The sequence below is a fragment of the Oryctolagus cuniculus genome, chromosome 17 (genome assembly GCF_964237555.1).
Source record: "Oryctolagus cuniculus chromosome 17, mOryCun1.1, whole genome shotgun sequence".
Taxonomy (NCBI): Eukaryota; Metazoa; Chordata; class Mammalia; order Lagomorpha; family Leporidae; genus Oryctolagus; species Oryctolagus cuniculus.
The window spans coordinates 39,240,190-39,267,510 of NC_091448.1; the positions used below are offsets into that span (position 1 = coordinate 39,240,190).

The 27,321-nt window shown below is 46.5% G+C and overlaps 1 protein-coding gene across 8 annotated transcripts in view; it reads left to right on the forward strand.

Moving 5' to 3' along the window:
* RFFL (ring finger and FYVE like domain containing E3 ubiquitin protein ligase) overlaps nt 1-27,321 on the forward strand; it is a 79,637-nt gene that overhangs the window by 44,118 nt on the left and 8,198 nt on the right. For 4 of the 8 annotated variants that reach the window (XM_008271115.3, XM_051825472.2, XM_051825471.2 and 1 more), the window contains 4 exons: nt 15,239-15,426; nt 21,684-22,088; nt 26,033-26,116; nt 27,032-27,242. In XM_008271115.3, the coding sequence (XP_008269337.2) occupies nt 15,247-15,426; nt 21,684-22,088; nt 26,033-26,116; nt 27,032-27,242 (880 nt within the window). In that variant the 5' untranslated portion in view covers nt 15,239-15,246. Of the gene's footprint in view, nt 1-2,381; nt 2,520-15,238; nt 15,427-21,683; nt 22,089-26,032; nt 26,117-27,031; nt 27,243-27,321 lie in introns of those variants that run through there. The other 4 variants (XM_017349034.3, XM_070061071.1, XM_070061070.1 and 1 more) reach the window with 2 other exon arrangements.

Below are 27,321 nucleotides of genomic sequence, written 5' to 3' on the forward strand. Positions count from 1 at the left end.
GCATTAGTTGTATTTGAAACAATAAAGTCAGACATCTTCCCTGAACAGGAACAAAAGTGGGCAAGAACAGAAAGAGATATATTGGAAATACCAATCAAAAGCATTATCTTTAGAAAGTCGGGGAGTCTGTCTTGCTAGTACCTTCCAGTTGTAGAAACTGGGAAATACAGATGACTTGTTGGATGTGTAAATGAAAGTTCTAGATTCCCAGGAATAGCGTCTCTGTTTTTTACAATGTACTTGAGTGTTGACAGGTTACTTTGGTACGTTGGTACCCCTTTTTGGTATTTTCTTTTTTTTTTTTTTTTTAAATTTTTTTTTATTATTTATTTATTTTTTTTGACAGGCAGAGTGGACAGTGAGAGAGAGAGACAGAGAGAAAGGTCTTCCTTTGCCGTTGGTTCACCCTCCAATGGCCGCCGCGGTCGGCGCGCTGCGGCCGGCGCACCGCGCTGATCCGATGGCAGGAGCCAGGAGCCAGGTGCTTTTCCTGGTCTCCCATGGGGTGCAGGGCCCAAGCACCTGGGCCATCCTCCACTGCACTCCCTGGCCACAGCAGAGGGCTGGCCTGGAAGAGGGGCAACCGGGACAGAATCCGGCGCCCCGACCGGGACTAGAACCCGGTGTGCCGGCGCCGCTAGGCGGAGGATTAGCCTAGTGAGCCGCGGCGCCGGCCCCCTTTTTGGTATTTTCAGAAGGGGTAATAACTAGTATTAAATATTTCCTCCTTATGGGCTGCTGTAGGTGATTTCCACTGTCTTTTCTTATAGTGAAGCCCTTGAATGACTAGTGCCAAGAGTAAGCCATGTGGATGATGCAAGCAGCCCTTTCTTTCTGTAGGACCTCAAGTTAGTCAAAGCTGTTGAACTCAAGTCTGTCAGCCACTTGCTGGGTATCCCTGGTCCAGTTATTGAACCCTCAGGGCCCAGCCTTTTCATTCAAAAATTAGCGTTTTAATTCTGGTTTTCATACGATTGTTGTGTTAAATGAGACCATAGATGGAGACATATTTCGGTTGGCATGTATTAGATGTTTTGTAGTATTTTTGTTTTGACCTTAAAATAAAAATTTCTAGGGTCGTGTGAGAAGGGACTTCAGGAACTTAGAGTCTGAAAAACTGCCTCTGATGTCTTTCTCCTTGTCTGCTGCCTGAAGTAACAGCGCAGGAGAGATTATCTTGCTCCTAAAGCTCCCCTCGTTTTTACTAAATATACCTTGGGGAGTGGAGGAGAGAGGAGTTGACATCTCCCCGTGAGTGGAGGTTCTGGAAAGTGGTTTGAAGAGAGGCAGATGTCAAATCCCCGTTAGGTCCAGCACAGCATTCCCTGAATGTCTAGCTTTGCCCTCCTCCTTTATATGAGATTGAGAAGCCCAGTAGAGCTGTGAGCCATCTGCATACTCAGCACCCCTTGGGGTCGGGTCTGCAGAGTGCAGGTAAGTTTCTTCCTGGGATTCCGAAGCTCAGGGGGGCAACTTACTCAGCCTCATTCAGTTACTCAGTGCTACAGCCTGGATTTAAGGTCAGATCTGATTCTAAAACCAAGTAACACCTATCTGGGAACAGCTTTTTTAAAACAAAACTGTTCTGACTTTAAAAAATGTAGCCCTAAAGTAAAATTCATATCTGGGAAATATGTATTGCACATTATTAGTATCCAAAGGATTGCCCTGGAGGGTGGAAATGGTCCATTAGGAATTAAAGCCTTTGGGATGTTTTCTTCTGCAGGGTTTCAATCTTGTGAATCATCCCTTGTTTATGTTCAGCCCATGCAATACTTGAGCAGGGCTGTACATTTTTTTTTACATTTATTTTTATTTATTTGAAAGAGAGTTACAGAAAGAGGTAGAGACAGAGAGAAAGGTCTTCCATCCGTTGGTTCACCCCCCAAATGGCTGCAACGGCTAGATCTGAGCCGACCCAAAACCAGGAGCCAGGAGCTTCTTCCAGGTCTCCCACATGGGTTCAGGGGCCCAAGCTGCTTTCCCAGGTGCTTCACAGGGAAGCTGGATCAGAAGTAGAGCAGCCGGGACTCAAAGCAGCACCTGTATGGGATGTCAGCACCACAGGCCAGAGCTTTAACTCACTGTACCACAGGGCCGGCCCTGGACATTCTCATTCAGTCCTGGGTTCCAGTATTCTATGTACTTGTCTCCTCTGTGACTAGGTGTTCTGAATTCTCTTCTGAAATGTCTCAGAGATAATCTCAGTGTCACAGAGAATGTGCATCGTTGTCCCGTACCCAGCCAGTGAGACCAGGTGGTAATATGGTTTACTCTACAAGCTGTTTACTTGCAAGTGTAACAGTGGTCCCACTTTCTGCTCATTATTTTGTCACCAGCATTTTAAATCCTCCCAAGCCAGAGTGGATATCTCAGGCAGATTTACTGGAAAGTTGTAGTTGCTGCTCTGAGATTCTGTTTTAAATTAAAGAGTTTTAAGAAACCTAAATTTCTTGCCAGGCCAACTTGTTTTTAAAAGTAAGCAGCCATCACAGTTGAGAGATGATTTTCAATTTCAGGTGAGTTCTTAAGATACAGATGATGCTTTATATGTGGGTGACATAATCAGCTGTGTCAGATTCCTGCCCTACCTGGGCCCGGCTTAGGTGGTAGGAAACCAACCTTTAGCTTACCACAGAGAGGAGAGAGACCTTGGCCATTAATATATGGTCACTATTAAACATGTAGGCCAGTGCTGCTTTAGAACTGTAATATTTTAAAAATAATTTTTAATATGCTGCTGATCAAATGTTTGCTATAGGTGAGGCATTTTATGTATGCTATTTCTCATCCCTGCAATTACCCTGCAGCATGGGAGCTATTATCCCTTTTATACAAATGAGGAAACAGACTCAAAAAATCTGGGGTAACCTGGGATAGGGGAGGTGTTTGGCTAGTGCTTAAGTCACCACATGAGAAGCCACATTACATGTTGGAGTGTCTGGCTCAAACCCTGTTCCTCTGCTTCCCATCCAGCTTCCTGCTGAGAGCAGCAGGTGATGGCTCAAGTGCCTGGGTCCGTGCCACCTGCATGGGAAACCTGGATGAAGTCCCAGGCTCATGGCTTTGGCCTGGCCTAGCCCTGACTGTTGTGGAGATTTTGGGGAGTGAACTAATGGAAGAAAGATCTCTCTGTGTCTTTCTGCCTTTTAAGTAAAATGAAAATAAATTTAAAACATGTTTAAAAAGGTTAATTAACTTAATGTTAGCTGTTCTTTGTTTTTGATAAAAGACATTTTCTTCCTCATTCCTTTTGTCACTATAAATATTGAGAAAATGCTTTTGGCCTTAAGGAGAAAGAACTAGTACTTAACCTCATCAGCTATATTGATAAAATGTTGAATGTTCTCTGATCTCTGTTCATTCCACAAATCTGGGTACCTATTATGAGATGGCACTGTGCTGGATGCTGTAGGTTAAAAAAAAAAAAAAAGACACAGGAGTTTCCTGCCCTTGGAGATAGCCTGTAAATCAGCAAACAAATATAATTGCAGCTTTTGGTAGTTATTATGAAGGAAACCAAAAGGCTGTGAGTGAGTATGTATGACTAGGGAGGACTCCCCTGGGGAGATTTGAGTTGAGACCTAAGGGAAGGGCAGGAGCAGCAGATGTAGAAGGGCACAGGTGTGAGAATTGCAGGCAGGCAAGAGGCCAGGGTGCTTGGAGAGCTGAAAGTCACTATAGCTTGAAGCTCAGTGGGTGAGAAAAAGGAGTGCAGTATGAACCGCAGAAGTGATCAGGATCTTTTAACTGTGTAAGAGTGTTTTTTTTTTTTTTTTAACAAAGAGTTATTTATTTATTTGAAAGTCAGAGTTACACAGAGAGAGGAGAGGCAGAGAGAGAGAGAGAGAGAGGTCTTCCATCCACTGGTTCACTCCCCAAATGGCTGCAACGGCCAGAGCTGCGCTGATCTGAAGCCAGGAGCCAGGAGCTTCTTCCGGGTCTCCTACATGGGTGCAGGGGCCTAAGGACTTGGGCCATCTTCTACTGCTTTTCCAGGCCATAGCAGAGAGCTGGATCAGAAGTGGAGCAGCCGGGTCTCGAACCGTTGCCCATATGGAATGCCAGTGCTTCAGGACAGGGCATTAACCCCCTGTGCCACAGTGCCGGCCCCATAAGAGTGATTTTTAAAAATTTTTTAAGTTTTTAAAGTTTATTTGAGAGACAGCAGGCAGTTCAATCTGCTGGTTTACTCCCCTAATGACCACAACAACTAGGGTTAGGCCAGGCCAAAGCCAGGAGCCGGGAACTCAATCTAGGTCTCCCAAGTAGGTGACAGGACCCAAGTGCTTGGGCTGTCACCTGCTGCCTCCCAGTGTATGCATTATCAGGATGCTGGGATTGCGAGCCAAGCTGGCACTCAAACCCAGGTACTGTATATGGAATGTGGGCATCTCATTAGGTGTCTCAACCAGTAGGCCAAAATGTCTGTCCCAGGAATGAGGGTTTTTATTCTAAAATGCACTGGGAAGCCATTGAAGCGCTTTTAATGTGTGTACCGGGGAGAGGATGGGAGTGATAATACCTTATGACGAAGGAATTGGGAAAGCAAAAAGTGAAGGCTCCTCTTTCTAGAACCATTGTAGACTCTGGATGTTCCCTGCCCTTCCAGGTTTTTTAATCATAGTTAGGAAAGACAGTTCACAAGTAAGCAAATAATATCAACCAGTATGAAGTGTTATATATGAGATTAGAAAGTGACACAGAACCTGAGGGTTGGATGACAAGAAGCAGCCAAACATGAAGTTCTGGGGAGAGCAGTCCAGGAAGAAGGAATAAACAGCAAATCCAGAGGGCCTGGGAGGGAGATAAAAGCAGTAGGTGATAGATGGTGACTTAGCCTACTGTTGGGTGCAAGAGAGATGGAGAGGGGCTGGTGTGTGGCACAGTGGGTTAAGCTTCCGCTTGAGACACCAACATCCCGTATCAGAGTGCTAGTCTGAGTTCCAGGTATTTCACCTCTGACCCAGACTGCTGGTAATGTGCCTAAAAGGCTGTAGGTGATGGCCCAAGTCTTTAGGCCCCTGACACTCATGTACGACACCAGAATGGAATTCCTTACTCCTGACTTTGGCCTTGTCCAGACCTGACTATTTTGGGCTATTTGAGAGTAAACTAGTGTATGGAAGGTCTCACTCTGTGTCCTCCCCTCTCACTTTCCTTTCTTTCTTTCTTTCTTTTTTTTTTTTTTTAAGTTTATTTTATTTATTTGAAAGAGCTTCAGGAGGTAGAGACAGAGAGGTCTTCCATCCACTGGTTCACTCCCTAAATGGCCACAATGGCTGCAACTGCGCAGATCTGAAGCCAGGAACCAGGAGCTGCCTCCAGGTCTCCCATGTAGGTGCAGAACCCAAGAACTTGGGCCATCCTCTCCTGCTATCCCAGGCCATAGCAGAGAGCTGGATCGGAAGAGGAGCAGCCGGAACTAGAACTGGTGCTTCAGGCCAGGGCTTTAACCTGTTGTACCATAGCGCCAGCCCCTCACTTTCCTTTCAAATACAGTAAATTTACAAATACTTTAAAAATTTATTGATTTGAATGTCAGAGATGGAGAGAGAGAGAGAGAGAGAGAGAGATTGATTGATTTATCCACTGGTTCACTCTGGACATGGCTACAACAGCTAGAGTCCTGGCCAAAGCCAGGAGCCTGGAACACCCACACGTAGGTGGCAGGGATTCCCAACATTCAAGAATGGGAGGCAGGGGGCGGCATTGTGGTATAGTAGGGTAAGCCTGCACCTGCGGCAATGGCATCCCATTTGGGTACCTGTTTGTGTCCTGGTTGCTCCTCTTCTAATCCAGCTCTCTGCTATGACCTGGGAAAGCAGCAGCAGATGGCCCAAGTGCTTGGACCCCTGCACCCATGTGGAAGACCCAAAAGAAGCTCCTGGCTTTGGATTAGCCCAGCCCTGGTCATTGTGACCATTTGGGGAGTGAACCAGCAGATGGAAGACCTTTCTCTCTGCCTCTCTTTTTCTGTAACTCTACCTCTCAAACAAATAAATAAATCTTTAAAAAATAAGAGGAAGAAGGGAAAAAAAAAAGGGAAAGGGAGAACCAGCAGTAGAGGCTTTGAGGTGGGAGGAAGGCCAGTGCTGCAGAGTTCTGGAAACTAAGAGGTGGTTAGGGGGGAGAGTGTTTTGAGGAGGGAAGAGCTGCTTGCTTGTGTTCTGTACTGCAGAGAGGTTGAGTAAGAGGAAGATAGAGAAGTGTCCATTAGATCTGACCATGTAGAAGTCCTTGGTGACTTTGGAAAGAAGGTAAGTTGGAATGCTTGGGTCAAACTAGACTGGAAAAGGCTGAAAGGTGAATTAGAGTCCGAGGATTTCTAGTCAAATTAGCTTTGGTATAAAGGATAATGAAGAGCTTTACTGGGAGTGAATATGGAGGTCAAAACATTTTTTGTTATTTGAAAGCTGTTGGGTACTTTTTAAAAAACTTAGAGAAGTACATACATTTTAAGTATACAGTTTGAATTTCCACAAAAATGAACATCTGATCATTTGATCAAAAATCTATTTGATCATTTCCACAAAAATGATCATCTATGTGATCAATACTCAAGAAACAGAATGGTACTAGAGGCCCACTTGTGTTCCAATGTATGGCTCTACCCCAAGGATAGCCACCATCCTGTTTTCTGGCACTATGGAGTAGTTTGCCTGTTTCTGAATTTTATATAACTGGAATCATTTGTTATGTATTCATTTGTGCCTGCTTCTTTCACTTGTTATTGTAAGATTCACCTGTTCCACGTATCAATAGTTTATTCTTACTTGTGTGAACGTAGCATCATTTACTTCACATTTCTGTTGTCGGTGGACAGATTGTTTCTGGCTTGTGACTATTACAATAGTAGACATCTTCTGGTGAGCATAGTTCTATTAGGATTATACCCAGAAATAGAATAGCAAAGCCATGGAAATAAATGTGTTTCTCTCTCTCTCTCTGTTTGTATCATCTTGTACTAATTTACACTTCCACCAGCAATGTGACAGTTCCAGTTGCTCTGTATTTTTTTTTTTTTATTTGACAGAGTTAGATGGTGAGAGAGAGAAACATAGAAAGGTCTTCCTTCTGTTGGTTCACCCCCCAAATGGCCGCCACTGCTGGAGCTACGCCGATCCGAGGCCAGGAGCCAGGTGCTTCCTCCTGGTCTTCCATGGAGTGCAGGGCCCAAGCACTTGGGCCATCCTCCACTGCCCTCCCTGGCCACAGCAGAATCCAGTTGCTCTGTATTCTAACCAGCAATTGCTAGAATCCCCTTTCCATTTTAGCCATTCTAGTCATTCTAGTGGATGTTTGATGGTGAAACATTGTGGTTGTAATTTGTATTTCCCTCATGACATGCAAGAGAGACCCTAGAACATGGCTGTATGCTGGTGGGAAAGTTCTAATTGAGATAGAGCCAAAGGCCAGTGGTGGGTAGGCTGCAGAGGTAAATCAATTGATTGATCATTCTTAATATTAAAGCAGGGATCTCTCTTGTAACCTGCAGAGCATAGACTTCAGGGTCTAAGTGAGCTGGTAAAATCCAGGGTTTTCTAGCCTCTAGCTGTGACCTTTAGCCACTTACTTCTCTGAATCCCAGTGTTCTCCCTGGAAATGGGAAGAAGTAATCTGCCTTCCAGAATTGAGAGTCACATGAGAGATAACACTCATGCAGTGAAGTACCTAGCTCAGGGCCTGGTGGATGAGAAGCATCCTTCTAGTAGACAATAGCTGCTTTCTTCTTTGCTTATCAAAATATGTAACTATCAATAATTTCAGAGAGGCTTAGGTAAGCCATATTGATAGGCTTTTCATAGCCCTTCCTTTCAAAGCCATTGCAACTGTACTTTAATTGTTTTTTGAGGATAATATATAAGATGAAGCTCAGCCCATTCTGCTTTAATGATCCACAACACAGGATATTTTCCTTTGTGGACTTAACAGCACAGATGCTTTTTAGCTGTTACAGGAATGTGTTAGAGACAGCAGGTGTACCACTTTCCATGAGCCAGAGATGATTCTGTAATACTTACCATCCGACCACAGTCATGGTCAGAAAGGTACTTTTTGAGGTTTGGGCATTGCAATGAGCATTTTTAAAGGATTTTTGTAGGTTGTAGCTGCCTCTGCATCCATGTGAAGCCTGTTGGTGCAGAGCTACATTGGTGCACAGAGCAGTTAATTAAAATCAGAACAGCTTGGATGAGAACCTTGGGGACTTTCCTGCATTAGTTTTTAGTGGTTAGCAAGGTGGTTTTGGAATTATATTGCATGCAAGGCTGCATGACCCTTCTGTTCCCCTCTCCCCTCTGTGGGAAAGCCCACAGCAACCACTGATCCGTTTTTTTTTTTTTTTTTAATTTAATTTAATTTTTATTTTTTGACAGGCAGAGTGGACAGAGAGAGAGAGACAGGGAGAAAGGTCTTCCTTTGCTGTTGGTTCACCCTCCAATGGCCGCCGCGGCCGGCGCGCTGCGGCCGGCGCACCGCGCTGATCCGATGGCAGGAGCCAGGTGCTTCTCCTGGTCTCCCATGGGGTGCAGGGCCCAAGTACTTGGGCCATCCTCCACTGCAGTCCCTGGCCACAGCAGAGAGCTGGCCTGGAAGAGGGGCAACGGGGACAGAATTCGGTGCCCCGACCGGGACTAGAACCCGGTGTGCCTTCGCCGCTAGGTGGAAGATTAGCCTATTGAGCCGCGGCGCCGGCCCCACAGGCAATTTTGTGGTTCATCATTAGCCCCACGTCTTCCATCTTTCTTTGATTTAGGCAAAGAGGAAGAGGAGAGCCTAGCAGGTCCCAAATAAGCTCAGTAGGACAGCAGTCAGAGATTTTTTTCAAGAATTAAATTGTTCAAGTCCTCTTTTCAGAAGAGGGTGAGGAGAGTTTGGGAAGGAATTTGCAAGCTCTTAGTGAAGATATGATTTTTTTCCAAGACTAGAAGGAGTTTTGTAGTTCAGAGAGTGATTTTTCAAAGTTCCCATCCTAGGGAGAAGCGTTTACTACACAGCTGTTCGTGCTTTCAGTCTTTTAGTAACCTAATCAGATGCCGTGTGTGTGTGTGTGTGTGTGTGTGTGTGTGTGTGTGTGTTTAGGGCTGAGGGGTGAAAAAACATTTGAAAGAAAAGTGTTTAGCTTGTATGGCATTGTTAAAGTCACAATCTTTTGCCTTCCCCCCCATGAAGTAAATGTTGTATGTAGTCATTATATAGGCTGAAGGAAGTTTGGCAAGAGAGACCTTTTAACTGATCATATTAGGAAATGTTTCTTTTTGGTATTTAAATATCTGTCAAACAGAGTAAAAGTCTCATCTGTTAACTTTGGTAAACCTGTTCTTTTGGACTGAACAGGTCTAAGGTAGGTTGGGAAGGGAGCCTTGCCACCTTCCCCTCCTCCCCACAGTAACCACCTTTCTTTCCCACGTTGATTTATCCCAGGATAGGAATTCATTCTCCACTAAAACATGGAATCAGTGGGAAAACAGAATGACAAATCTCAGGTCTTCTTGCAGAACCAAGTCCTCCTCTTCAGAGCAGCCAAATACTTGAATAGACTGATGGCTCTTGTGTCAGAGATGCTCAAAGGAGGCACTTAAGGTTAGAGACAATGAAAATAGTGTGAAAAAGATGGGTTCTGTGTACTCCCAGCCAAGAAAAGCTTTGGAAGACTGCCTTAACGAGATGGCTCAGTTGGTGGGCTGATGTTGCACAGTGAGCCAAGCTACTGCTTGACCTGCCCACATCCCCTACTGGAGTGCTGGGGATCAAGTTCCCCCTCTGCTTCTGATCCAGCTTCCTGCTAATGTGTATCAGCAAGTGATAGCTCAAGTACTTGAGTGTCTGTCACCCATGTGGGAGACCCTGATGGAGTTACTGATTCCTGGTTTTGTCCTGGCTGAGCCGTGACTCTTGTGGGCATCTGGGGAAGGAATCAGTGGATGCAAGATCTATTTTTCTCCCTCTCTCATGCTGACTTTCAAATAAATAAATCTTTGTTTTGTTTTGTTTTTAAAAAAGACCCCATCTTGCTACACTGTCTTTCTAGGCTCAAAGGCCTGATTGAAATCCCCATGAAAGGGATCTGGTTGGAAGCAACTTTTCGTGGCATATGGATTTAAGCAATATACACCTTTCCAGTCTTATTCCTACTGATTGGCTTTATCAAGTGGGGTCTGCTCACTTTATGCAAAGTCCTTACCTCTTAGGAAAAATTTACAACATGTAGATTCTTCATGTGGAAGAAAAGTTAATGTCCATCGTGTGGTTAAATCTAGCCCCTCTCCATTTAATTTCGTTCTTTTGCCTTCTGTTGCTAATGCTGTAAAGTTATCTGAATTACCTCGGCCTCCCTCTAGTCTGGTAAAAGAGGTGACCCTTCTCCTGCCTTGGAGCGGTCCACCACCCAGTCTCATCACTCGGTCACTTTTCTTTCTACCCCTGGGTCTTATGCCCATTGTTCGTTGCCAGCTTCCTTTCCTCCACAATCTCTCAGTCTTTTGGGGTTTCCTCTGTAGTCAGTGACTATGTCCACATTTCTGTTAGTGAGCCTGGATGCTCGTTAGCCACTGCCATCTCTCTTCCTTTCCCTGACAAGTTTCTTGTATGAATAACTTATCCTTGGGGTCTTGCACATTCTGAATTCTCATTTGGTTTCCACCCTGTAGTTATTAGCTTGTTTCTTACTCACTGCTCAGGCAAAGAACACACCTTTCCCAAAACCAGGTTTGGAAGGTGTTTCCCACTTCTTGTATCAGTCTCTGCTTCAGTCATCACAGTAGTGGTCACTTCACCTCCACTTGTTCCTCAGAGGCCAGCTGTTCTCCTCTGCTTTCTGCAGGTGTGGTGCTCTCAAGAGCTTTCACAGACCCTCCCTCTTCTCTTCTAGCCCAGACCATCTCACCAGCCTTCTGCCCCACTCTGGCTTGATAGCCTTCCTGTAGGCCAGGACCTGGGGCCTCTGTGTGTCTCCAAGAGGTGTATGGTTAGCTGTCTCTTGGTGTCTGAGGAGACTGGCTCTGAGAATTTTCCCTTCTTTTTCCCACATACCAAAGTTCACAGATCCCAAATCACTTATATAAAAACGGCTTATTGTCTGCATATAACCTAGCATATCCTCCCATATATTTTAAATAAACATCACTGTATTACTTAGAACACCTGAAATAACGTAAATGCTATGTAAATAGTTGTTAATGCTATCTTGTTTAGGGAATAATGACAAGAAAAAAGCTCTGTACATGTTCAAATCCACTGCAGATGTGGATACCACTGACTGAATGGCTTTATGTGTGCATATCAGCATGTCACATATCTTTTTATTTTTTAAAGGTTTATTGTATTTATTATTTGAAAGTCAAGAGTTACACAGAGAGAGGAGAGGCAGAGAAAGAGAGAGAAAGAGGTCTTCCATCTGCTGGTTCACTTCCCAGTTGGCCACAATGGCTGGAACTACGCCGATCCGAAGCCAGGAGCCAGGGGCTTCTTCCGGGTTTCCCATGCGGACGCAAGGGCCCAAGGACTTGTGCCATCTTCTACTGCTTTCCCAGGCCATAGCAGAGAGCTGGATAGGAAGTGGAGCAGCCAGGTCTTGAACCGTTGCCTGTATGGGATGCCGGCGCTTCAGGCCGGGGCTTTAACCCGGTGCGCCACAGTGCTGGCCCCAGAGTGTCACATATCTTAACCTCCATATGCAGACACATGCCTCCTTCTGAGGGCTGTGTACAGTAAATAGTTCCACTACCCTGTTGTGTAAAATCAGAGTCCCCAGGATTTGTCCTAGACTTTCTCTTCTCTCTGCCCTCAGGTCATTGACACATATTGGCAAGTATCAAAAGTTGTGTTCTCTTACGGGTGTATCCACTTAGCCTTGCCCTTTGCCAGTTTGTTCTCCACACTACTCACTGCCCTAAGTGTGTGCTCCTGGATGCAAACAAATCACGAAACCTGACTGCCTAAAACTTCTGATTTTGTCCTGTTGTAGGTGTAGGATAAAGTTCAGATTCTGTACGTTGGAATACAAGATGTTTCATGGTTCCTTGGGTTCTTTTTGTACCCTTGTCTACCCCCTACTCCACCTTTTATCCAACCAAGTATTTTATAGTTTCTTCTTCTTGGTTGTTGTTTGTTTGTTTGTTTTTTTATAGGCAGAGTTAGAGAGAGAGAGAGAGAGAGGTCTTCCTTCCATTGGTTCACCCCCCAAATGGCCGCTATGGCAGGCGCGCTGTGCCAATCCGAAGCCAGGAGCCAGGTGCTTCCTCCTGGGCTCCCATGTGGGTGCAGGGTCCAAGTGGTAATTGTGATGAAATCCGTAGGTTTGCTTTCTACCTTTGCATACCTTTGTAGTTAAGAACTTTATTATGGTGTGATAGCAACAACTAATGCCTATTTGGTGCTTTGTGGCCTACATAATGTCCATAGGAGAAAAATGAAGTATAGAAAGGGCATGACTTGTAAGATGTAAATTATAAAGCCAAGAAGTAGTAGAGCAGGACTGGCAACTCAGGCCTTCTGATGCCAGAGCCTATGTTCTTTTTATTGTTGCATACTGTCTGAGATGGGTTTGTCAACATGTGATTTAAAGAATTACAAAGTTCCTTTTTTCAGAAGCTACCACTCCTTTCTTTTCCCCATTGTTTTGCCAACAAAGAGCTTGTTTATTTATTATGCACACACACACAAACGCGCTGTGTGAAGAACTCTTTAGAATTCATTAGTATATGTGAACTGTCAATGTGAGTAAGGCAGATTAGATCCTGGTCTTTGGGTATTTAGATTCTCTTCAGACGGTACTATCACTGAGTCAGAGAAAAAATTTTTTGATGTGTAGAAAATTGCAAATGTATGGTTAGTTAAGTTTTAACTTGTGTATGCTTCATTATTCAATATTCCTTGTTGAGCGTCCTGTCTAATTGGGCAGTATAAGACTGTCACATTCTTTTTCATGAGGTTCACAGGCAGTTGGGAGAGATAGGTGTTAATCAGAGGTCCCCTAGAAGAGAATGAATTATATCACAGGTGTACTGGAAGCAGTGTTAGAAAGGTAAAAAAAGCCCCAGAAAAGTCAACAGACCTATGATTGTAACCTGTATGACCTAGGTTGTTACTTCCCATGCCAGGCCTCATTCTTTCCCCTTATAAAATGACCAAGGTTGGACCAGTTCACTTCTTTGTTCCTTCTAACTTACCATGCCTTTGAACTATGAAAATGCTTTTGTTAAAACAGTGAGTCAGGAGACAGAGCAAAAAGTACCATTATTTTGTGTATTTTGAATGATAACACTAAATGTTTCACCTGTTGTTTCTTGAGCAAAGAGTACAGGCTCAGAATATCCAAACTGACTGCCTTAGTCTACTGGAAAAAAACACACCTCGTGTACTACAGCAATGCTCGGCATTTTTCTGGGCTCTGTTGCAGTCTTTAGGTTATTTTGACATTTGAAGGATTGGATATTCTTTGCTCTGTCATCATAAAAATTGTCAGCCCCCTTGTTCCCAATACCTATATATTTGATATGTAAAATGAAGTTAATAATCCCAGACTTCTTAATAAATCCACAGAAGCACTGATTCAGCAAGGAAGCAAACATTGGTTGAGCATCTGCTACACGTACAGGGTACAGAATGGACGTGAATAATAAGTAGCGCCTGCCCTAGAGGAATTTATGGCTTAGTGGTAGAAAAGAAAGGGTAAACAGATCTGCAAAAAAACTGTTATAGATGTAGTGATACAAGTTTATCTGAGATTAGGGATACAGATGGAAAAATAGTTCTGTTGTCTCGTGGAAGGAGATATCAAGGAAAAGTGGGTTAGGTTTGGAGCTAGATGACCTGGAATTTTAGAATGTCAGCTCTCTACAAGAGTATTTCAAAAAGTTCATGGAAATGGAGTTAAAAGATGTTTATTTTAGGAGCTGATGTTATGGTGAATCAATTTAAGCTGTCTCTTGCAATGACAAGATTTCATGTCAGACGTCTGGTTTGTGTCCTGGCAACTCTACTTCCTACTAATGTGCCTGTGACAGCAGAAGATGGCCCAAGTATTTGGGCCTCTGCCACCCATGTGGGAGACCAGGATGGAGTTCCTGGCTCCTTGCTTTGGCCTGGCCCAGCCTTGGCTGTTGTGGCCATTTGGAGAGGGAAACAGCAGATGAAAGATCTCTCTTCCCCAACCCCTACGACCTCTCCCCTTCTCTGTTGCTCTGCCTTTTATCACATAAATATTGAATTCCTTTTTAAAAAAGATTTATTTATTTATTTGAAAGACAGAATTATAGAAAGAGGGAGAGACAGAGAGATCTTCCATCTGCTGGTTTATTCCCCAGGTGGCCACAGTGGACGGGACTGGGCCAGGCCAAAGCCAGGAGCTAGGAGCTTCCTCCAGGTCTTCCATGTTGTTAGCAGAGACCCAAACACTTGGGCCAGTCTCCTCTGCCTTTCCCAGACCATTAGCAGGGAGCTGGATCATAAGGGGAGTGGTTGGGACATGAACTGGTACCCATATGGGATGCTGTATTACAAGTGGTGGCTTTACCTGCTACGCCACAGTGCTGGCCCCAAATATTTAAATTTTTAAGGTGTTTATTTTAGTACAAGAATTTTTAAACCTGTGTATTTTTTTCATAGTATGTATTTTCTGTGTCCCTTTTGAAGGCCCCCCATTACAAGGATGTCAGTATTTTTCCACCACTATAAACTTATTTCTTAATTCCATTTTCCATGAACTTTTTGAAACCCCTTTGTATGTATTGGCTTCCTTCTATACATACTAGTTGTATATTTGACTTCTGGTAGGCTCAGTTGCCTTAGCTCTATAAAAGAACTAATATTTCTTCCTTATAGTCTATCTGAGTGTAGAATTGTGTGTGTGTGTGTGTGTGTGTGTGAGATAAAATTCTGTCTGTTTGAGGTCTAGGGACAAGGCCATGTTCTTGAGTAAAGTTGTTAAGCCAGTTGTAATTGCTAAGGTAAGAAAAGATTTTATTTGAAGTTAGATCTCAGATTAGAGCCAGTCATAGATCAGCAGTGTTTCAAAGGTAATGTGCCAGCTTGACAGCCGGTCTTGTCTTGGCAGATCAGGAGTTTGTCCTCACTTCTTAGGTGGAACAGCAACTGTGGTAATAGAAGAGGTGGCCAGAAGTCCATGGCCCCTGAGAACTTGCCCTCCCCTCAACCCTGCAAATGTGCATTGCTCACCTGGGCAGTAGAGCCGTGTCTTAACTCTGACCTTTTTTCCCTTTCTCTCTTGCACCAGATTTTATCATGTGGGCAACCTGCTGCAACTGGTTCTGCCTGGATGGACAGCCTGAGGAGGTACCACCGTCCCAGGGAGCCAGGACGCAAGCCTATTCCAACCCTGGGTACAGCTCCTTCCCTTCCCCAACAGGCTCAGAACCAAGCTGCAAGGCCTGTGGGGCCCACTTTGCAAACATGGCCAGGAAGGTGAGTGCTGACTTTTCAGCCTGCCCTGCCATTATAGCCTGAGGACCTCAGGCAGGCCCACCGACCTCTCTGTGAATGCCTGCCACCTTGCCTCTGCCTGTGGAATGCTGATGTCCCGGACTTGTCCCTTTCATTAAAATGTTCAAGAAAAACCAACCAAGAGAAAGCTAAGTATCACAGCATAGATTGGGTGTCAGAAGAACTAAATTCAAATATAAGCTTTGCCACTTACTAGCTGGATGGTTTGATCTCTCTTGAGATATGGTTTCCTCATGTATAAAATGGAAATGAGAGTAGTAGCCGTCTCTCAGTGTTGTGAGAGTACAAGGTGAGAAGCCAGGTTCCAAGCACGCTGCTTGGAACATAGCAGGCACTCAATGTTACTGCCTTTGATAGCTGCCATCATAAAAGGCCTGACTGCAGGTAACTTGTTCTCTTTATTGAAAGCAATGCCTAGGATGCCCCGGGTGCACCAAGACCCTAACAAAGTCTGGAGCTTGTTTACTCTAGTGGATTCATTTGAAATATTTGGGAGCCATGCTACCCACGTCAGTGGGCAGGAAGTAAAGCTACTGGCTGGTTAGTCTGTTCATTGGGCCATCCTTTTCACAGTGCGCAGAGGCAGCCAGTTCTCTGTGGTCAAGCATGGAGGGAGCAGAAGGTAAACTTGGCCTGTGTAAGGAACTCCTGCAGTCGGCCTTCTTTGCAGAATGAGGTTTGTAGCCCAAAGCTAGCAGTGGGATGTGATTTTACAAGGGTAATAATGGGAAATTGGAGAGGAAATAGTGCTTTTAAAGCCACCTGCTGTATGGAAGGGATTGTTTTCAGGAATTAGTCTTTTAAAAAGTTTTTTTTTTTTTTTTTTTTTTTGTTAATTGGAAAAGCAGAGAGAGAGTGTGTCTTTCATCCACTGGCTTACTCTCCAAATGTCCACAAAGCCAGGAGCCAGGAACTCCATCCTGGTCTCCCATGTGGGTAGCAGGGCCTATCTTGGGCTATCTTCTGCTGCTCTCCCAGAAACGTTAGCAGGGAGCCATATCAGAAGCTGAGCAGCTGGGACTCAAACTAGTGCTCCAGTATGGGATGCCTGCATCACAAGAGGCGGCTTAACCCTCTGAGCCACAATGCTGAGCCTGAATTTAGATTTTTTAATTTCATTTAATCATCTTAACAGGTTTCAGAATCCCTCAAGGGCAGGCGTTCGGCCTACTGGTTAAGATGTTGGTTAGGACTCCCATGTCCCATATCAGAGTGCCTGGATTCGACCCCCAGCTCTGGCTCCTGATTCCAGCTTCATGCTGATGTAACCCTGGGAGATGGTGGTAGTGGCTTAAGTACTTGGATTCCTGTCACGTGGGAGATACAGATTGAGTTCCCATCTCCAGGCTTTGACCCTATTAGCTCTAGCTGTTGCAGGCATTTGGGAAGTAAACCAACAGATGGGAGCTCTCTCTCTGTCAGCCTCTCTCTGCCTCTCAAAAAACAAGGAGGGGGCCAGAAATGTGGCACAGTGGGTTGTGGTACAGCAGGTTAAGCTGTCAATGCTGGCACTCTACATTGGGGTGTGGGTTCAGGTGCCAGCGTGAATCCTAGCTGCTTTGCTTCCAACCCGCCTCCCTGGTATGGGTCTGGGAAAGCAGTGCAAGATGGCCCAAGTGCTTGGGCCCCTTGTCCCCAATGCGAGAGACCCAAGATGGAGTTCCGTGGTTTCTGATTTATGCCTGGCCAAGTCCAGGCTGTTGTGGCCTTTTGGGGAGTGAACCAGCAGATGGAAGATCCTTTTCTGTCTCAATTTCTTTGTCTGTTGCTCTGCCTTTCAAATAAAAAGCAGATGGAAGAGCTTTTTCTCTGTGTTTCACCCTATCTATTGTTCTGCTTTTCTTTTTTTTTTTAAGGAATTATTTATTTGAAAGGCAGAGTTACAGAGAAGCAGAGGCAGAGAGAGCGAGAGAGGTCTTCCATCTACTGGTTTACTCCCTAGAGGGCCGTAACTGCCAGAGCTGTGCCAATCCGAAACCAGGAGCTTCTTCTAGGTCTCCCACGTGGGTGCAGGGGCCCAAGCACTTGTGCCATCTTCTGCTGCTTTCCCAGGCCACAGAAGAGCTGGATCAGAAGTGGAGCAGCCGGGACTTGAACTGGAGCCCATATGGGATGCCAGCACTGTAGGCAGCGGCCTTACCTGCTACGCCACAGTGCTGGCCCCATGCTCTGCCTTTCAAATAAATAAATAAATAATCTCTAAAAAAGAGTCCCTCAAATCACATTTTTCCCTATGAGAGTCTGAGTAGGAATGGGAAACTTCGCACCTCTGGGTTATATAAGGCCCCTGAAATAATTTGGCCTAGTCCTGACACAGCATTCGCAGGCAGGACTTGAAATTCAATAAATCTTTAGCAGGTTGACTTTAAAAAAAAAAAAAGATTTATTTATTTATTTGAAAGTCAGAGTTACACAGAAAGAGGAGAGGCAGAGAGAAAGAGAGGTCTTCCATCTGATAGTTCACTCCTCAATTGGCCACAATGGCTGGAGCTGTGCCGATCTGAAGCCAGGAGCCAGGAACTAGGAACTTCCTCCAGGTCTCTCATGCAGGTGCAGGGGCCTAAGGACTCGGGCCATCTTCTGCTTTCCAGTCATAGCAGAGAGCTGGATGGGAAATGGAGCAGCCAGGACTCTAGCTGGCGCCCATTTGGGATGCTGGCGTTGCAGGCCAGAGTGTTAACCCGTGTGCCACAGCACCGGCCCCAGCAGGCTTATTTTTAAGTTGATAATTTTGTGGTGATCTGCGAGTCATATTATAAGTATCCAAATCACCCTTGGCAGAAAAAAGGTTCTCCAACCCTAGATTAAGACTTAGGGTTTAAAATTTCAGAGAAAATGGTGGTGTCAAGTTTCTGACAGATAGTGTAAGATACATTAAAAACTCATTCTTTTACCTCTACTTAAGTAGTGCTTCAGGATCTCATAGCTACTGAATGGCAGAGCTGGAGTTCAAACTCAGGTCTCTGACTCCAGAGCTGCCTCCTGGAGGACACTGAGCGCGTCAGGTGCAGATAACAGATTCTAGGCCTGGGTACCTAAGAGCATGACAACGATTAAAATAAGCAGCCCCCCACAATTGATTGGAAATAAATTATTGACTATCTGCTGTGTGTCAGGCATTGCCTGGGTTAGGAAGCTGAGATACTTAAAAGGGAGCTTGCAGTAGAACAGGGAAACTGGGGCAATATACACCATCCTATGAGAAAAGAAAATGTAGCAAGAAGAGCTTTGTGGAGGTAAGAAAACTTGCAATTTGAATAGTGAGGGATGGCTACTGCTTCAGTATTTCCTTGTTAGAAAAGTACGAATTAATTTTGAGCACTCCACAATGAATGTTGTGAATGCTAAGGATGTTTTCACATATGAGGATTTTTCATTTGTAATTTCATGCTCAAGTGGATCAGCCTTCTTATCTTAAGGGTTTGGCATTTAACATTTAACAGCCAGAGGCTTTTAAAATGTCTTTTCTGGAAGTGGTTGAACTGAAACGATTACATGATCCCACTGTCTTTTTCTTTTTTTCATTATGGTCAGTATTTTCTGAATGCTCATTGAGTGTAAACCACAGATAACATTAAGGACTTTGTAGAGAGAACATAAGTAAGGTATGTCCCCTGTGTTCCCTGAATTTCCAGGCTTGGAGAGAAATGGCAAGCTGTCGTTTTGCCCCAAGCCAATATGCCATCTGAATTGAGCTCTTCCCCCGTGGTTTAGCAGGGATCTTGGCACCCAGCTTCTTGAGTTGGCCCAGCTTGTGAAGGGAGGAGAGGTTGTGCTTGGAAACATGGAAGTAACACTCAAATCTCAGAGTGGAAAGAGGCGTGGCTTTAGGTATTGGCAAAGCTCAGAGCTGAGACAAAAAGGAAAGGGAATGAAAGGCGATCATGTTACCTTTTTGTGAGTATTCACTGTGTGCTAAAGTTTTATAATTCTTTATCTCATGTCAGACTTCCAGTAGTGCTTCCACTGGTGGGATGAGGAGGTGGGCCTGACCAGTGCCAGGAAATAGGGGCGAGGCGTGGGCAGGAGTTGGGGAAGGGCACAGTGGCAAAGAGAAGCAAGTCAAGCACCCCATGTGATGCCCTTGAAGGCCATGCCTGCCTGGGGTGCTGCTTCCAGATCTCCATGTTTAATGCTTGAGTATACGCTGGGCATTTCTGCAAGCACATTGCTTCCAGGAATTCATCTCTTTTATTTATGTATTTTGCATTTTAAGGATTTATTTATTTATTTGAAAGTCAGAGTTACACAGAGAGAGGAAGCGACAGAGAGAGAGAGAAAGATCTTCCACCCACTGATTCACTCCCCAAATGGCTGCAACAGTTGGGGCTGAGCTGGGCTATAGTCAGGAGTCAGGAACTTATTCTGGGTCTCCCACGTGGGTACAGGAGCTCAAACACTTGGGCTATCCTCCTCTGCTTTCCCAGACACATTAGCAGGGAGCTGGATCAGAAGTGGAGCAGCCAGGTCTCTAACTGGCACCATAGGGGATGCCAGTGTCGCAGGTACCTTACCTTCTACGCCACAGCACCAGCCCCACAAATGCATCTCTCACCCACCTTGTTATGCAGTTGGTCTGCACAATTTGCTGGAATTATACCCAGGCATTTGCTTCGCTCCTGCCCTCAGCAGTCATCTTGTCCCACCTCGTGTTGTCTCCTGCCTCTGCAGGCTGGGATTTTAGCCTGGAGCAATACCCCACTCCAGGGAGTGTTTCAGATGCCCCATTGCTACACAGTCCGGGTGAGCAGGGGTCTACAGATGCTGGGTTGCTCTTTGCATTCTGATCTCGCATTCAACAAGCTACACACATTTGAAGAAAGAACAGGGAGTTGTTTGGATCTGACTGGCTGAGCTACTCAGGCTTTATAACTCTCATGGGCTTGAGTGGTGTCCTGTGTCAGGACCACAGCTTCATGCCATTGAGGCCCCTCTGTGTCACTGTCAGTCATCCTAAACACATTTCCAAGTAGGAAAGCTTTAGATAGGAATGAACCCCCAAATGCCCCAAAACACCCTTTTTCCAGCTGCATGGCTGCTAGTCCCAGAACTGTTAATGAAGCTGTGTGTCCTTGTGAGTGGTCTCTGAACAATCCCTTGTGTGGCGTGAACTGTGTAGGGAAGGAGGCAGCTCCATAGGTGTCTCATGGCCATGCTTCCCAAGCCTTTACAGCCCTCACTGGGTGGTACACGGTATGCCCTCTTCCCTTTACTATGTGATGATGCGTAAATGTGAGTGAAATAGAACTCTCTTAACTGTGCAGACTTGGTTCAGGCTCCACTCAGCCGTGTCTGTGATCTTGACTGAGAATCTGAGTCTCTTGGGCATTCTCTAGCTTGAACAGTCTTCTATATTTAGAATGGAGGGAGCAGAAATATTTAGGTTAATCCTTAAGTCACCACAGGATGAAAAGTTTTCAACTTATTTAGAGGATTAGTGAGGGTGCCCTTAAGGATGATCCTGGCATGCTTGGGAATTACCTCTTCTGTGGGAGTGTGACCTGCACTTGGCCAGAGCAGAGCTCAGCCAGCTGTCACTCGCTCAGCCTGTGGGCCAAGAGGCCAAGGATTCGTACCCTGTGGGCTGAGCGAGCCACGTGGGTTGTCTGTGACTGCGGGAGGAGCGCCTGCCAGGCAGTACCAGCTTGCCTGCCAGGCGCTCCTGTCGCCTGACTCAGACACTCTGTACTTTCACAAGCGAGAGCACACTGATGTCCAGAGGGCCTCCAGAGCTGTCTAAATATTTGTCTTGGACAAGGTTGTATGTATCACTGAATTCCCAGTACTCTGAGTGGGCCTTTCTCGAGTAGAGAAACCTGGCACCAGCTTCGTAATCTTCCCTGTGTTACTGCCCCCATTACAGATGTGGAAACGGTCAGAGAGGCTAAGTTACGCACTGTGAAAAAGTTGGGGCAAGAAGAGTTAATAAAAAGGCAGAGCTTTTCAGTTCTAAGGAATTAACACAGCTTTAGGTCCTGTGTCAATAAAATGAAGAAAGTAAGCCTTAAATGAGCTGAGTAGAGTAGCACCGTGTGCACAGGCACACAGGGAGTCTGTGTTTGACCTGCAGAGCAGTTCGCACCCTCACCTGCTCGCCTAGGAGACAGTCAAGAGTGACTAGAGGAGATCCGCGAAGCCTGGGAACCCCAAGCTCCCGTCCATTCCCTGTCCTGTTCTGTGTGTCTGACATGCTTTCCTCTGCCCTTTGCCCTAAACAGCAGACCTGCTTGGACTGTAAGAAAAGCTTCTGCCTGACCTGTTCAAGCCAAGTGGGGAACGGGCCCCGCCTCTGCCTCCTCTGCCAGCGGTTCCGGGCCACAGCCTTTCAGCGAGAAGAGCTCATGAAGATGAAGGTGAAGGAGCTGCGGGACTACCTGAGCCTCCACGACATCTCCACGGAGATGTGCCGTGAGAAAGAGGAGCTGGTGTTCCTGGTGCTTGGCCAGCAGCCTGCAGTCCCGCAGGAGGGCAGGACTCGTGCGTTGTCCCCAGACTTGCCGGAGCAGCAGACCTTCCTGAGCCAGCCACACGCCAGCACGGTCCCTCCTCCCTCGGCCGGCCTCCCTGCGTCACCTGCACAGGCCACCACCGTTCCCCCGGCCCAGGCACAGGAACGGCAGCAGGTACGGGCTGCTGGAGGGCTCATTTTCCTCTTCCGCCTGTCTGGTGGGAGTGGGGTGTGAGGTTGGAGCTGCTCCGCCTGCTGACTCGAGGTGATGTTTTCCAGACGTCAGGTTCCTGCTCTGGCTTTCTCCAGAGGTGATTTGCATGGTACTAGGTGGTTTGTGGTTTTTGTTTGTTTTTAATGCATACAGTACCCATCAGGCTTTTTTTTTTTTTTTAATGCCTTGTTCCAGAAATATTTTGAGAAAACTCACCATTAACTTTGCAAATTCAGTTCTGTTCACATTTGCCCTCTGGTTTACCTTTGTTGTGGTCTTCCCTGGCTGGATTGGGAGTGCTGATCACCACAGGCATGTGGGAAAACAAGGTCTGTATAGAGGGAAGGGACACTTCCCTCACCGCTTCCCTTGCTGGCCGCATCGGGGAGTGGGCGTGCCTGGCATGCCCTTGGATTGTAGCTACTTTATTGTTGGACAGTGAGGCTGAGAGACAGTACGCAAAGGGCAGCACATTGACTGGAATATGGTCCAGGCCTGAAGAGGAGGCACGTGGGGCATGTATGGCCTTTGTCCTCTGACAGTCCCTGCAAGAGGGAAAGAGCACAAGCAGACCAGCTCTGGAGTGGACTGAAGCCAGGGGGCATAACTATGGTGTCACGAGTGGTGGTGTCTACAGACCTACCCGGGTGCCTTAGTGACCCTGATAGCCGTGTGGCTTGAGCAGCAGTGGGGGATCCCAGCCTGGAAGACGTGGTTTCCATATCCATTTTTGTCCCTGACTCTTTGGTCACTTAGGACAAACTTTGAGCCTAGAATATGAGCTGGAGTTAGTAATCCCAGAGTGCGCTTGATCTCGAAGGACATCGGGAGGCTGAGCAGCACTCGCCATGTCTGAAGAGATCTGAGCCACTTAGGGCTGCTCTCATGCTGGGTGGGGGTGTCGGTTCCCACCATGCTGTGGACAGCTGCTGCCTCTTGCTTATGGTCCCCTCCTTTGCCAGGCTGGGACCCCCTGATTCCGCTCTGGACAAGCACTGAGGCATAAAGGCCAATACGATAGCATAATTTGATCATAGTAGCATCATTTAACACCCTGCTTGGCTTGAGCATGTTTTTCTCTCCGGCTGGACATTAAGTCTTTCCTAAGCTCTGGCTCTTAGTCTGCTGGGCAGGCTTTACCTCATGCTGCACATTCCTCCCTTCACTGATATTAAGGGCAGTCCTCTTTGTCGGGAGCCAGGAGAGGAACCTGAGGAATTATTCTTCCCTGAAGTGGCTTCAGGATAGGCTTTTCAATGAAATACTGTAAGCTTGTCATTGAAAAGAAATTTTGAGATGGTACCTGAAGATCATGCCACATGCCAGATCTTAGTGAATACTCTTCTCCAGGGTTTTCAGCCCCTGTTCTGGTGAGATCTGCATTTTACAAGCAGGAAAAACAGGCCTGGGGAAGTCAAGTGAGTTGTGTGATGCCGTCTGACAAGTCCTCAAGTCGGCTGCACCGTGGAGCAGATCTCCTGAGATTACATGCTCTATCAGGGTTCAGCCCCATACCTTTATGGCCCTAGCAGTGGTTTCTGGAGAAGGAAATGAGTACAATAAATGCAGGAGATCTTGGTTTAGCAGCGGGCAAACTGGAAAGCTAAGAGCACACTTCACAGCATGAGATGCAGTTCCTCTTTCTAGGAAACAAAGGATATGCAGAAGCTGACTGCTTAGGTAGAGATTAGGCACTGAAAGGCTCCATTTGGAAACTTCAAGGTGACACCGGCCAGTGGGTACCACATCTGCGCAGCGCTGAGAGAGAGCCAAAGGTGTTGATGAAGATGTTGTTTCAGATACATCCTCATATGTGGGTACCGGGTGGATGATCTTGTCATTGCTTGGTGTTTTGTTGCTGCTGTTTCTACTTTTCATTTTATTGTTTGCCTCTTCTTCCTCTTGTTTTAAAGATTTATTTGTTTCAAAGACAGAATTAGAGAGGACGAGAGAGAGAGAGAGAGAGATCTTCCATCCACTGGTTCACTCCACAAATGGCTGCATTGGCCAGAGCTGCACCAATCCGAAGCCAGGAGCCAGGAGCTTCTTCCGGGTCTCCCACATGGGTTCAGGGACCCAAGGACTTGGGCCACCTTCCACTGCTTTCCCAGGCACATCATCAGGGAGCTGGATCGGAAGTGGAGCAGCAGGAGTTGAACTGTGTGTGGTAGCTTTACCCACTATGCCACATGCCTGCTCCTGTTTGCCTCTTCTTGATTAGTTCCCTATTATATACACATCCTAACCTGGGCTGAGTGACAAGGTCCAGCAGGTGACTTTGGTTTCCCACATTGTGTGCCTTTACTGGTACTCCAGGGTCTTTTGGAAAGACCTGTGAACTCAGACACCTCTTTGCTCTGAGCTCACACCAGGCCCTTTGACAGGAGGGAGCAGGGGTCAAGATAGGTAAGGAATTTGTGGTTTAATTGGTGATGGAATTAAGAGACACACACACTTCTGGGTACTCTTTGACAAAACCTAACAGTGGAATACCCAGGGAGGAATCTTGTAAAAAGCTGGAAGTTTTATTTGGAACGCAACCCCCCCAAACAGAGGCATTTGTCTTTAGGTTAACAGCAATAGATTTTTTTTTTTTAAGATTTATTTATTTTATTTGAAAGGTAGAGTTGCAGAGTTTGGGGGGGGGGGGTCTTCTATCCATTGGTTCACTTCCTAAATGGCCGCAATGGCCAGAGCTGTGCCTATCCAAAGCCAGGAGCCAAGAGCTTCCTCTGGATCCCTCACATTGGGGCAGGGGCCCAAGAACTTGGGCCATCTTCCACTGCTTTCCCAGGCCATAGCAGAGAGCTGGATGGGAAGAGGAGCAGCTGGGACACAAACTGGCACCCACATGGGATGATGACACTGCAGGCAACGACTTTACCCACTACGCCACAGCACTAGCCCCAACAGCAATAGATTCTTAAAGATTTATTTATTTATATGAAAGGCAGAGTTACAGAGAAGCAGAGGCAGAGAGAGAGAGATCTTCTATCCGCTGGTTCATTCCCCAGATGTCCACTATGGCTGGAGCTGCACCAACCCAAAGACAGGAGCCAGGAGCTTCCCCCAGGCCTCCCACATGGGTGCAGGGGCCCAAGTATTTGGGCCACCTTCTACTGCTTTCCAAGGCCATAGCAGAGAGCTGGATCAGAAGTGGAGCAACTGGGACTAGAACCGACGCCCATATGGGATGCTGGCACTGCAGGAGGCAGCTTTACCTGCTACACCACAGTGCCGGACCCTTTCAGCAATAGATTTTTAGATGCACTGAAATAATGATGGATCAGGTTTGGAGGCAGCTGTTAGTCACAGTGTGTGCACATTTCTAGAATGTGAGAGCAATGACCAGGCAGAAGAGAGGGACTTGGGTGGTGAGGGTCTGGGAACTGTCTCTTTAGGGTCAGATGAGGAAGCCAGGGAGATGTAGTATGAAGCGGTGGATGATCTTTTGTGAATAGTTTGGAATAAATAATGGGCATTGGTCTAGGGACAAAACCAAGGACAGTAGGTGCAAGTCTTAAGGAGAACACTTTTAGATCAGTGTCAAGAGAAACATCTGATGGCCATTAGGGAGCAGTCCAGCAGTGGACGGGACGCTGTGATTCTCCCAGTGTTGTAAGCTCAGGCTGAGTTGACAGTGAGTGGAGATGGACGGCATCCAGGTGGTGGGCAGGATTGATGCGCTCTTGTTCTAGAGGGCAGTTTTATGTCTGTTGAAGCCGGTTTGTATTGTTTGCCTCACAAAATATTAGAGAACAGGCGTGTGTATACTGTTGTGAGAGACTCGTAAGTTTCTCGGGGAGATGGGAACCCACTTTGGACGTTGTGTGAGCTGGAGAGGCGTGTGCTATGCAGGTCTCTGGGACATCTCTGGATGTGATGGCACCTTTCTCTTCCCACAGGCCAATGGCCATGTGTCTCAGGACCAAGAGGAGCCCGTCTGCCTGGAGAGCACAGCCATAGCACCTGCTGAGGATGAGACCCAGGTGGGCCCTGCTCGGGTCTGTGTCTTTGCCTTTGTCTTTCTCTGGTGTTCTCAGAAGCCTTGTATCAGACTCAGAAGTGGAGAGAGAAGATTCTGTTTGGGGCGATAGCCATTCTGTTTTCAGGGTAGAGTTTAGTGGCAGTATTCCAGGTTAACCTTGGAGGCTGTCATTGTGTGCAGACGGAATGTTAGGTCACAGTGCAGACTGCAGAGCTGCTGGCCTATTATGTTTCCAGTTTTCTGATTTTCTGAGGGCTTCCAGAGGGCAGGCTCCTGGTGCTGCCATGAAAATCTTGTTCTTTGCTTCTGCTTCTAGCACATAGTGGCTGTTGTTAGGGCAAAGAGGTCAGATAATCGGGCGTGCAGATCTTAGCCAGGCAGGGGACCGGTCCAGGGAGCACAACCACTAGGGCCACTGGGCTGTGGTTGATGCTGTGTACAGAGTGCTTGCCAGGGAGATGGCCTCTTTGGGGGGAGAGAGACCGGCCAGCACCCTGCTCTGTGGGCTCATGTGCTGCTACACTGAATCTTTATGGGAATCGTGTGGTAGAACTGCTGTCTCTCCTTTACGGAGGAGCAGACAGGCTCAGAGGTAAGCAACATGCCAGATACTATTTAGACTCAATCAGCAGAGGAGTCAGTTTTCTAATTTAGGTCCATCAAGTCAAACCAGTGCTCCTTGTACTTTATCACAGTGATTGGTTGGTTTATGTTGCCTGTGCCCAAGTGCAGACCTGTGGGCCAGGAAGAGACTGGAGTCTGTTTTGCAATGCCAAGAGCAGCCAGCCTCTTACTGTCTCTTCCTACTCATCTTGAGGTCAGTCACAAACTGTGGTGTCTAAGTGCTCTGGGGCCTGTGACAAGGGCACTTGGGGAAGTAAGCGCTGAGCCCACCAATCTCATCTTGTCCTTGCAGTCCCTTGACTCAGAGGACAGCTTCGTCCCAGGCCGGAGGGCCTCTCTGTCTGACCTGACCCACCTAGAGGACATCGAAGGCCTGACAGTGCGGCAGCTAAAGGAGATCCTGGCTCGCAACTTTGTCAACTACAAGGGCTGCTGTGAGAAGTGGGAGCTGATGGAGAGGGTGACACGCCTGTACAAAGATCAGAAAGGACTCCAGCACCTGGGTGAGGGGGCTCTCTGGGTGGCAGCTGCAGAACCCCATATTGTTTGCTGTCATTCGAGCATGACAGCATTGACCTGAGT